Source organism: Dendrobates tinctorius, unplaced genomic scaffold (genome assembly GCF_039654945.1).
Source record: "Dendrobates tinctorius isolate UK_male_01 unplaced genomic scaffold, ASM3965494v1 ptg000071l, whole genome shotgun sequence".
Taxonomy (NCBI): Eukaryota; Metazoa; Chordata; class Amphibia; order Anura; family Dendrobatidae; genus Dendrobates; species Dendrobates tinctorius.
The window spans coordinates 16,694,578-16,707,051 of NW_027361739.1; the positions used below are offsets into that span (position 1 = coordinate 16,694,578).

At 48.2% G+C, this 12,474-nt stretch overlaps 1 protein-coding gene across 2 annotated transcripts in view; it reads left to right on the forward strand.

Annotated features, from left to right (window-relative positions):
• Window positions 1-1,175: 1,175 nt before the first annotated feature.
• Window positions 1,176-12,474, forward strand: part of NPEPL1 (aminopeptidase like 1) — a 31,390-nt gene continuing 20,091 nt past the window's right edge. Inside the window, exons 1-7 of one of the 2 annotated variants that reach the window (XM_073582453.1) lie at window positions 1,176-1,424; window positions 7,245-7,430; window positions 7,722-7,892; window positions 7,973-8,062; window positions 8,266-8,347; window positions 8,520-8,662; window positions 9,302-9,379. In XM_073582453.1, the coding sequence (XP_073438554.1) occupies window positions 1,275-1,424; window positions 7,245-7,430; window positions 7,722-7,892; window positions 7,973-8,062; window positions 8,266-8,347; window positions 8,520-8,662; window positions 9,302-9,379 (900 nt within the window). In that variant the 5' untranslated portion in view covers window positions 1,176-1,274. The remainder of the gene's footprint in view (window positions 1,425-7,244; window positions 7,431-7,721; window positions 7,893-7,972; window positions 8,063-8,265; window positions 8,348-8,519; window positions 8,663-9,301; window positions 9,380-12,474) is intronic. The other variant, XM_073582455.1, reaches the window with a different exon arrangement.

The window sequence follows — 12,474 nt, forward strand, 5'->3', positions numbered from 1 at the left end:
ATATGGAGATGTCTATGAGTGAGATGGAAAAGCCATTTTAAGGCCACATTCAGTATATTTGGTCAGTATTTTACCTCAGTATGTGTAAGCCAAAACCAGAAGAGGAACAGAGGAAAAGTATAATAGAAACACGTCACCACTTCTGTATTTATCACCCACTCCTGGTTTTGGCTTACGGATACTGAGGTAAAATACTGACCCAATACTGAGGTAAAATACTGACCCAATACTGAGGTAAAAGACTGACCAAATATTCAATGTGTGCACGTGGCCTAACAGACAAAACAGGAACACGTTACCTTCAAGGATACATTCACACATTGAGCATTTGATTAGTTTTTTTTACCTCAGTATGTGTAAGCCAAAACCAGGCGTGGAACAATTGGAGGAAAAGTATAATAGAAACCCGTCACCGCTTCTGGATTTATCACCCACTCCTGGTGTTTGGCTACAAATACTGAGGTAAAATACTGAACGTGTGAACGTAGTCTTCTGCTTCTATCATGCTTTGTTTTGTTTGGAATCATTTCTAATGGTGAAATCATGGAGATTGTCATTTTCAAAATACTTTTGCGCCCAAATGTTTGTCTTCCCTCACATTTTGTACATTGATCGAGACCGTATGGCAGCCCATTATGTGGTGACATTTCAGCAGCTTCAATACCTGGTCTTCACACCGATCACTGAACACGATAGATAGAGAGGAAGTCTTGCAGCTGTAAGACGGATGCTAACATAAGACCCTGTCCACACATGCCATGTTCCTCACTGATAGGTCACAGGGTAGTATATAAAGATGGAGTTGAGAAAACCCCATTCCGTCTAATTGATCCAATCTGTATGAGTCAACCTTAGGGCTATGCTCTGTGTGTGGCTTGTGAAACTGTAGCCACTAATGCACTGTAGAAGTTATCTTTCTAGTCCAGCTCCTAGAGAACTGCAAAGACTGGATTTGCGCTACTTCCATCTTCGCATTTTTATTTCTCTTAGTTATTGAGGCCAATTTCAACGGTAGGAACTTAAAATGATTGTACTTTGTTTCTACCGGAATGTTATTAGAATGGAACGTGGAACGCACAGTCTTTCCACCTCATAATTGGTCCGCGATCAGGGGGCGGGCCTTAGTAATAACAAATGAGTAACATTTTCCAACAAGACGAAGGCGGAGCCATTGTATGTTAGTGATGTGATTGGCTACTGTAAGGACGGCCGGGATCACAGTGGATAGCGAGGTTTTGTCATCCGCTGTGAGGCCAGCAGCACTCGCCTCTGACATGGCCAGTGTTCGGCTGGAGTTCAAATCAAGTGCCGGGGATGGAGACCCCCAGACCAGGCCTGTGCTGATCCTGGGACAACTGCCTAACCTGCATCGGGTCCTGTGGAGCGATGTGAGGGGAAAGCTGCAGCCCCGGGTCACCGAGGAGGTGAGGAGAGACCCCGCAGGCCGGAAGTGGGCTGCAGCCCTTTGTGCATACATGCCGCCCTGTGCTCTGGTTTACAGAGGGGCGCTGCTGCCCTACAAGTCTCAGCAAGGCATTGTGGTAGCGTCATATTCACAGCTATGGTGTGCAACCTGCGTCACAGCAAGGCATGCTGGGAATTGTAGTTGTACAGCAGCTGGAGAACCCGTGTTACAGCATTTTCTCCATCCCTGCTTGCATGGACGGCAGCCCCGTCACCTGCCCGTCTGCGTTTTCCTGGCTCCATATAGCTCTGGTGCTGGTACAGGTGGTCTACTACTACAAAGCCCAGCATGTTGGCCTGTGCTGGAGGCTGCCAGAGCCTGAGATAATGTGTAATCGTGGGACGTGAGACTTTACCCCTCAGCTCAGGGTCTGGATTACAGACGTGCTTTATTACTGCGCTGTGATAACAGAAAGTACAGACGTCTGTAAAGACCTCTGCCCCCTGTATACTGGGCACGGGACGGCTATGAGAGCCTCCACATCTCCCCCATCACCACCCTGTATACTGGGCACGGGACGGCTATGAGAGCCTCCACATCTCCCCCATCACCACCCTGTATACTGGGCACGGGACGGCTATGAGAGCCTCCACATCTCCCCCATCACCACCCTGTATACTGGGCACGGGACGGCTATGAGAGCCTCCACATCTCCCCCATCACCACCCTGTATACTGTGCCCGGGACGGCTATGAGAGCCTCCACATCTCCCCCATCACCACCCTGTATACTGGGCACGGGACGGCTATGAGAGCCTCCACATCTCCCCCATCACCACCCTGTATACTGGGCACGGGACGGCTATGAGAGCCTCCACATCTCCCCCATCACCACCCTGTATACTGTGCCCGGGACGGCTATGAGAGCCTCCACATCTCCCCCATCACCACCCTGTATACTGTGCCCGGGACGGCTATGAGAGCCTCCACATCTCCCCCATCACCACCCTGTATACTGTGCACGGGACGGCTATGAGAGCCTCCACATCTCCCCCATCACCACCCTGTATACTGGGCACGGGACGGCTATGAGAGCCTCCACATCTCCCCCATCACCACCCTGTATACTGGGCACGGGACGGCTATGAGAGCCTCCACATCTCCCCCATCACCACCCTGTATACTGGGCACGGGACGGCTATGAGAGCCTCCACATCTCCCCCATCACCACCCTGTATACTGTGCCCGGGACGGCTATGAGAGCCTCCACATCTCCCCCATCACCACCCTGTATACTGTGCCCGGGACGGCTATGAGAGCCTCCACATCTCCCCCATCACCACCCTGTATACTGTGCCCGGGACGGCTATGAGAGCCTCCACATCTCCCCCATCACCACCCTGTATACTGTGCACGGGACGGCTATGAGAGCCTCCACATCTCCCCCATCACCACCCTGTATACTGGGCACGGGACGGCTATGAGAGCCTCCACATCTCCCCCATCACCACCCTGTATACTGGGCACGGGACGGCTATGAGAGCCTCCACATCTCCCCCATCACCACCCTGTATACTGGGCACGGGACGGCTATGAGAGCCTCCACATCTCCCCCATCACCACCCTGTATACTGGGCACGGGACGGCTATGAGAGCCTCCACATCTCCCCCATCACCACCCTGTATACTGGGCACGGGACGGCTATGAGAGCCTCCACATCTCCCCCATCACCACCCTGTATACTGTGCCCTGGACGGCTATGAGAGCCTCCACATCTCCCCCATCACCACCCTGTATACTGTGCACGGGACGGCTATGAGAGCCTCCACATCTCCCCCATCACCACCCTGTATACTGGGCATGGGACGGCTATGAGAGCCTCCACATCTCCCCCATCACCACCCTGTATACTGTGCACGGGACGGCTATGAGAGCCTCCACATCTCCCCCATCACCACCCTGTATACTGGGCACGGGACGGATATGAGAGCCTCCACATCTCCCCCATCACCACCCTGTATACTGGGCACGGGACGGATATGAGAGCCTCCACATCTCCCCCATCACCACCCTGTATACTGGGCACAAGACGGCTATGAGAGCCTCTACACCCCCCCGCCCCCCATCACCACCCTGTATACTGGACACGGGACGGCTATGAGAGCCCCTACATCCCCCCCATCACCACCCTGTATACTGGGCACGGGGAAGCTGTAAGAGCCTCTACATCCCCCCCCCCCTATCACCACCCTGTATACTGGGCACGGGACGGCTTTAAGAGCCCCTACATCCCCCCCATCACCACCCTGTATATTGGGTACAGGACGGCTGTAAGAGCCTCTACATCGTCCCGCCCACCCATCACCACCCTGTATACTGGGTACAGGATGGCTGTAAGAGCCTCTACATCATCCCGCCCACCCATCACCACCCTGTATACTGGGCACGGGACGGTTGTAAGAGTTTCTACATCCCCCCCTCCCCCCATCACCACCCTGTATACTGGGCACGGGACGGATATGAGAGCCTCCACATCTCCCCCATCACCACCCTGTATACTGGGCACGGGACGGATATGAGAGCCTCCACATCTCCCCCATCACCACCCTGTATACTGCGCACAAGACGGCCATGAGAGCCTCTACACCCCCCCGCCCCCCATCACCACCCTGTATACTGGACACGGGACAGCTGTAAGAGCCTCTACATCCCCCCCCCCCCATCACCACCCTGTATACTGGGCACATGACGGCTATGAGAGCCTCTACACCCGCCCCCCATCACCACCCTGTATACTGGGCACGGGACGGCTATGAGAACCTCTACATCCCCCCCCCCGCCCCCCATCAACACCCTGTATACTGGGCACGGGACGGCTATGAGAGCCTCTACATCCCCCTCACCACCCCCTTCACCACTCTGTATACTGGGTACAGGACGGCTTTAAGAGCCTCTACACCCCACCGCCCACCATCACCACCCTGTATACTGGGCACGGGACATCTGTAAGAGCCTCTACATCCTCCCATCACCACCCTGTATACTGCGCACAGGACAGCTATGAGAGCCTCTACAACCCCCTCACCCCCCATCACCACTCTGTATACTGGGTACAGGACGGCTTTAAGAGCCTCTACACCCCCCCCGCCCACCATCACCACCCTGTATACTGGGCACGGGACAGCTGTAAGAGCGTCTACATCCCCCCCCCATCACCACTCTGTATACTGGGTACAGGATGGCTTTAAGAGCCTCTACACCCCCCCCCCCCGCCCCCCATCACCACCCTGTATACTGGGCACGGTACGGCTATGAGAACCTCTACATCCCCCTCACCCCCCATCGCCACTCTGTATACTGGGTACAGGACGGCTTTAAGTGCCTCTACACCCCCCCGCCCACCATCACCACCCTGTATACTGGGCACGGGACAGCTTTAAGAGCCCCTACATCCCCCCCATCACCACCCTGTATACTGGGCACGGGGAAGCTGTAAGAGCCTCTACATCCCCCCCCCCCATCACCACCCTGTATACTGGGCACGGGACGGCTTTAAGAGCCCCTACATCCCCCCCATCACCACCCTGTATACTGGGTACAGGACGGCTGTAAGAGCCTCTACATCGTCCCGCCCACCCATCACCACCCTGTATACTGGGTACAGGATGGCTGTAAGAGCCTCTACATCATCCCGCCCACCCATCACCACCCTGTATACTGGGCACGGGACGGTTGTAAGAGTTTCTACATCCCCCCCTCCCCCCATCACCACCCTGTATACTGGGTACGGGACGGCTGTAAGAGCCTCTACATCCCCCCGCCTTCATCACCACCCTGTATACTGGGCACGGGACAGCTGTAAGAGTCTACATCCCCCCGCCCCCCATCACCACCCTGTATGCTAGGCACGAGACAGCTGTAAGAGCCTCTACATTCCTCCACCCCTGTATACATGTAGAAAAGCTACTGACCAAGAAAGCAGGGATCACCAGAAATCATAGTAATTTTTATTATTAAACAGCCATAGACAACACACATGTAAAAACAATTAAAAGTCATCACACATGACAGATCATACACAAGGCTCCTGATAAAGCCAAACAAGCATCCCCCATGGGGCTGAAAATTAGTGGGCATTAAATACAATAATCTGAGGAGAGCAATGTGTAATAGAGGTAATCAATAACACTGATTCAAAACAAACATAATTCAGTACATGCCAGTAACAATAACCTGTAAATGAACAATGTATCAAAAAAAAAATATATGGACTCCAAGCATGTCCAACAATACTGCTGCAGCAATATGAATAAACATACAAAGATGGGTTAAAATAAAACCAAAATAGAGGAGAACAAGTCATGCCATGTAAAAATAGACACACAAAACATGCTCTGCAAATAATGCACAGATAGAATAGCCCAAAATATCCAAATAGCCCTCTTACATATGGGGGAGCTTGTGGAGTGCCCTGGCAGAGGGCTATTTGGATATTTTGGGCTATTCTATCTGTGCATTATTTGCAGAGCATGTTTTGTGTGTCTATTTTTACATGGCATGACTTGTTCTCTATTTTGGTTTTATTTTAACCCATCTTTGTATGTTTAATCATATTGCTGCAGCAGTATTGTTGGACATGCTTTGAGTCCATATATTTTTTTTTTATACATTGTTCATTTACAGGTTATTGTTACTGGCATGTACTGAATTATGTTTGTTTTGAATCAGTGTTATTGATTACCTCTATTACACATTGCTCTCCTCAGATTATTGTATTTAATGCCCACTAATTTTCAGCCCCATGGGGGATGCTTGTTTGGCTTTATCAGGAGCCTTGTGTATGATCTGTCATGTGTGATGACTTTTAATTGTTTTTACATGTGTGTTGTCTATGGTTGTTTAATAATAAAAATTACTATGATTTCTGGTGATCCCTGCTTTCTTGGTCAGTAGCTTTTCTACATGTATACAGTACTATTTCTTTGCTGACTGCAGGAGGATCCCACTAGTGTATTTCGTGGTGCCCTCCTTGGCTTTATCATTACATTCCTCCACCCCCCCATCACCACCCTGTATACTGGGTAAAGGACGGCTGTAAGAGCCTCTACATCTCCCCGCCTTTATCACCACTCTGTATACTCAGCACGGGACAGCTGTAAGGGTTTCTACATCCCCCTCCCCCCATCACCACCCTGTATATTGGGTACGGGACGGCTGTAAGAGCCTCAACATCCCGCTCCCCCATCACCACCCTGTATACTGGGTATGGGATGGCTGTAAGAGTCTCTACATCCCCCCGCCCCCCATCACCACCCTGTATACTAGTCACAGGATGGCTGTAAAAGCCTCTACCCCTGTGTACTGGCTACAGGATAGATGCAAAAGCCTCTACCTCCATATACCGGGCACAGGACAGCTGTAACCCCCCCTTCCCTGCAGTATACTGGGCACGGGATGCCTGTAAAAGCCTCTACTCCACCCTTTATATTGGGCACTGCACAGCTGTAAACACCCCTGCCGTATACTGGGTACAGTGCATCCCTAAAGACTACCCCCGTATACGTTTGTACCCCCTCCCCCTGTAGACTGTTCCCTTGAATTCCTTACAACCGTACTTTGACAGTTTCTCGATGTGACTGGGTTTTCCACAGACATCACGCCAAAAGCAATGTCGGCTCCAGTCACAAGTACCAGGTTAGAAGGAGTGAGAACAGGTAAAGTCCCTGGTGAACGGGTAGAGTTCATGGTGTACCGACCAGATTTTCTACTCTTTCTAAATCTGGTTTCTTGTTTTACCTTCTACATAAAATCATTTTCCATTTTTGTTTTCTCATTCAAGATATGGAAGACCGCTCTGGGCACCTTAAGTCCCAACCCCACTGACAACTGTCCTCTGTACCTGAACTTAGCCACAGTTGCCGCCCTGCCTTCCCGAGTCAGCCGCCATAACAGCCCATCTGCTGCCCACTTCATCACACGACTAATCCGAAACTGCCTTCCATCGGGAACAGCAAGATGTATCCTGGTAAGTGGTGCCGCGGGCCGGCTTATCTGCCATAGAGAACATCGAGCTGGCTTTTAATGAATGAGGACAGTAAGTATAGAGATGTGCTGCTGTCCTGGCTTGATAGGAGTTAGTGTTGTTAGGTACAGGCCACTGCTTGGGTACTTTCATTTCTATAAAACGAAGAGAAGCCATAGTGACACCAACAAGGTCCTTAAATTACACTTTTGTGCTCTTCATAGTTCTGACTTTAGCATATTATCTGCGGATGTATGTATGGACAGTGCGTAACTGCTTAATGGCCTCCCGCAGATGGTGTGTGAGCGATCAGAGGTGTTTGCCAGCGCTTGTGCCATTGCTCGAGCCTTCCCACTGTTCACCCGTCGCTCCAGTGCGTCCCGCCGAGCCGATAGAAAGAGCGTTGCAATTGAGTTTCTACTCGTTGGGCAGAACAATGGACCCATGGAATTGACCACTCTAAAGGTAGTGTGACCCCCATATCTGTATTCTTCTTCCCTTCTGTGGTGTATGGCCTCTCATTCTAGACTTGTTCTGTATACTAGTGCCTGGAAAGTGCAACCGAGGGGGTGAGACTGGCGGCACGTATTGTGGACACCCCCTGTAATGAGATGAACACAGACCACTTCATTGAGGTAAGGACTGGTAATTGGCATCTACCACTCTGATTCTGGAAGATATTGGCTGTGAGTTGGCATTATTTATATACAATCAGGCCACGTAAAGGGCATCGAACTTTGCATTCTCAAGTAAGGGTGGTTTTGGCATCGCTGTGGGGTCTGGGTGGTGTACATTACGCTTGTTCACCCCATGTGTAATCAAAATGCTTATTTTGCAGGAGATTTCAGCTGTTGGGAAGGAGCTTGGCATCATGCCAGTGATTATTCGAGATGCGGAGCTAAAGGAGAGAGGATTTGGAGGTGAGATTGGACTGAATCCTTGTATAAAACGCAGGGAAGGAGTGCATGCTATTATTTCTTGCACATGTTTTTGCAGCTTGTACTAATCTCACTTTGTGTCGGCACCTCGCTGGCTTTTCTTCCACTTGGTTGAAAAACAGACCATGCTTTAATAAGTATCTGTGTCCTGTAGGAATATATGGTGTTGGCAAAGCAGCCGAACACCCTCCTGCCATGGTCATCCTGAGCCATACCCCAGAAGGTGCCACTCAAACCATTGCCTGGGTTGGTAAAGGCATTGTTTATGATACTGGAGGACTCAGCATTAAAGGAAAGGTACGACTCCATATTGGTCTCCTGAATGGTGCTGTTCATGCTCCAGAGCAGGGTTCCCCAACTCCAGTCCTCAAGGACCACCAACAGATCATGTTTTCAGGATTTCCTTTATATTGCACAGGTGAAGCAATTATCACCTGAGCAATACTAAGAAAATCCTGAAAACATGATCTGTTGGTGGTCCTTGAGGACTGGAGTTGGGGAACCCTGCTCCAGAGGTCTCAAATGGGAGGGGATTGAAAATAGTGCTTCATGCTGTTGGCAAACTGGGAACCTGTTTCCCCTCATTATCATGATCATTGGAGTCCTTTGTGGAGAAACATTGTCAGGGAGAGATACCATATCCTAGTGATTAGCAAAGATTGAAAAATCTTATGGGGGGAAAAAAATAATTCAAAGACCTCGAACCCATAAGCTGAATGTTTCTTAAAATTTGCAAATTCAGTGTCGAAGTCCTTGTGCCCACCCCCTTACCATACCCAGGATTGCTGTTACTTCATTTCTGGCTGGGACAGTGTAAATCATTCACTAGTAACCTACCCGGGCTGAATGTACCCCGGTAAGGCCGGCAGGTGCCCGTTCACATATAACGGTGAGGGAGGTAGCACATTCTCTAATGGATTTCTGTCTTGTTACCAGACCACAATGCCAGGAATGAAGAGAGATTGTGGCGGCGCAGCCGCGGTTCTTGGAGCGTTTAAAGCAGCAGTAAGACAGGTTGGTAGAACAGGTGGTAACACACATGTTGGGTTGGTGCAGGTTTTGCCTTAGATGCAAAATAAAAGGGGTTATACAACTCAATGCCCTTCAAAAAAGCAATAATCTTAGCTTAACCCCTTCCCTCCAGCTATTTTTGTGTTTTTCCTTTTTAAATGGATTTTTTTTCTTCACTCTGACAGACATATAAGGGCTTGTTTGGGTAAAATATGTAGTTGTGAATCACCGCTCATATTGCCAATATTGAGTAAAGGAAATTTTAAAAACATTTTTACAGGTGCGATGGAATGGTAAGGGAACAAACTGCAATGCTGCCATTTTTGTGATTTATCTTCTTTTACTTTTTCTGTATCCTTTGTACAGTAAAAATGACCTGGAAACATTATTCTCCAGGTAACTGTGATGATGGAGATGCCAAATATGTATAGTTTTTTTGTTTGTTTGTTTTTACTATTTTATTGGCTTAAATATTGAGTTTCGAAAAAAAATAAAATGTTATTTGCCGTTTTCCAAGACCTATAACTTTATTTAAACTACCATCAATGGAGCTGTGTGAGAGCTTGTTTTTTTGTGTGGCAAGCTGGGATGCATATTACATATACTTTGGTCTCTTCTTATTGCATTTTCTGGCATTATTGCGGCAACCAAAAAAATAAAATGGAATTAGACTTACCGGTAATTCGATTTCTGTAAGCCATCCATGACAGCGCCACAGGAGAATACTACCCACTCTTAATAGGGAAAGGAAATACTAAGAGGGTAAACGGCCCAGCCCACTTTCTCTCTCCAATGCTTTTTTTTTAAAGGACCACACGTCATGAATGCTTCAATATTTTACACCAACAAACGATATAACAAAAATAGTAGGGTGGGATTACCCGTGCTGTCTTGGAGGGTTCCTAGAAACCGAACTATCGGTAAGTCTAATTCTATTTTCTCTTGTCACTCTTCACAACAGCACCACAGGAAAAATGCCAAAGATTAAATTTTAGGGAGGTATGATGGCCTGAAGAACTTTCCTCCCAAATGCCAGTTCAATGTTAGTGTGGAGAAACAGGGTCAGTGGGTGCTCTTGTCCGCTAGCCCGGCTGCCTTTAGCAAGACTGCATGGACCAGGGCTCATACCACTGAATGCCCGCTCTATCTCCCCGTGGGCAATGCACTACACAGACAACACAGGGTTAGGGTAAAACAATGTGGAAATACTTTATTGAACCAGAATACCCAATAGCAAACAAATCCCAGCCATTACCCCCAAATGGTGCACATTAAAGGGTCTCACCCTTCCGCTGACTCTCCGGGATACTGATAGATGTTACGTCAGAGCTCCCAGGGTCGCTACACCACCTGTGATATATACACACACAGAGAAGAGATATCAACAAGTGTAAGAAGATGACAGAGAACAGTCCATCGAGTCCGTAAAAGGTCCAATGCCAGTTGACACTAAAGTTACCACCTGGCTTATCCGACCATCTCCATGGATCAGGCGACCAGCGGGTCCCAAACCTGGCTTTCTCCAAACACATCCATGGTTCAGAGATGGTCACTGTGTCCTTCCAACCAGAGCCAAAAACCCCTAGGTTATTTCCTATAGAATCATAGATCTGTGTCCCTCTTGATGGTGCCATGATGAATTGGCTGCAGTCCTGTCTCTCGTTCGTTTGGTGTTTTTGCTGAATATCTGGCTGGTAGCTCCAAGTGTTGAGATCTGTCTGAGTCTTTTTTTATACCAGAGGCTTGTAAGCTACTTTTAGAATTACCCAGTGCCCTTCAGTCCATCCTCACGTTCTTTTCCCTATTTACTTTTGAAATCGACAAACTGTTTCCAGAATACAATACACAGTTAGCATATGAGCACACAATAAACAAAAATAAACACACACTATGTACAAGTCACTATTACAGACTTACACAGTATGTCAGTTTGCAAGTCTGTCTTCTTGACCCACCAGAAATAAACACTTAATTCCACAAGCCAATATACAGATAAAGTCAATTCTTCTTGGTTTGCAAAAACAGTCATCTGGGTAATTAGGATATACTCTGGTTTCTTCACTGTTAGATATTAGATCTAGTCTATAATGTTTAGAAAAGGTATGGCTTGAGGACCAGGTAGAGGCTCTGCAGATTTGCTCAATGGATGCACTTGCCCTTTCAGCCCATGAGACAGATATAGTCTGGAGGAGTGTGTATTTTTCTGGAAGTACCAATCTCTTGTTCTTGTAAGCTCCACAAATTGCTTTTTTGATCCAATTTGCAATTGTGCTTGTTTTAAGCCTTTTTGCCTATATTATGCCCATAGTGCTGTATGGTGATATTCTATTTCTCTGCTGTTGGACAAATTTTGGCAAAAGGAAGGTAAAGTGTTCTCTTTAGTCATATAGAACTCGGAAGATACTTTAGGTAAGAAAGATGGGTCCAAGCAAAAAATTCTCCTATCGTCTAGCGTTCTTGTATAAGGTTCCCTTGTTGATATGGCCTACAGTCCACTGATTCTTGCTGTCGTGATTGCCACTAGGAAGGCTGTTTTCCAGGACAGTTTATCTAAGTCTATAGCGTCTATAAGCTGAAATGGTGGCATCGTAAAACCTCTTGAGGACCTCGTTTAGATCCCAGGCCGGGACCAAATTGTATAGCTTTGGTTGTTGTTGAGAAGCTGCTGTCGTAAACCTTTTGATCCAGCAATAATCTGCCAGGCTTTGATCGAAATATGAACTAAGGGCTGCAACTTGGACTTTTAGAGTGCTAGTCTTTAAGCCTTTCTCTACTCCACTCTGTAGGAAATCAAGTTTTTGGGCTACGTTTGGATGTAGAGGATCCTGAGGAGTATTTATGCCACACCAAAATAAAAAAGTTTTCGATATTTTGTTATAGATGTAATTTATTGGTTTTCTACTTTTTTGAAGTGTATTTACCACTATGTCCGAGAGACCTCTAGCTTTCGGGATGATGGACTCAGAAGCCAGGCTGCAAGCCGCAAAGCTTGAAGGTCTGGGTGATCGGCCCGTTAGTAAGGAAGGTCGCTGATTGATGGAAGAATCGGGACCTTTTATTTTCAGTATGTTCAATGGTTCAATACCAGCTTTTCTTTG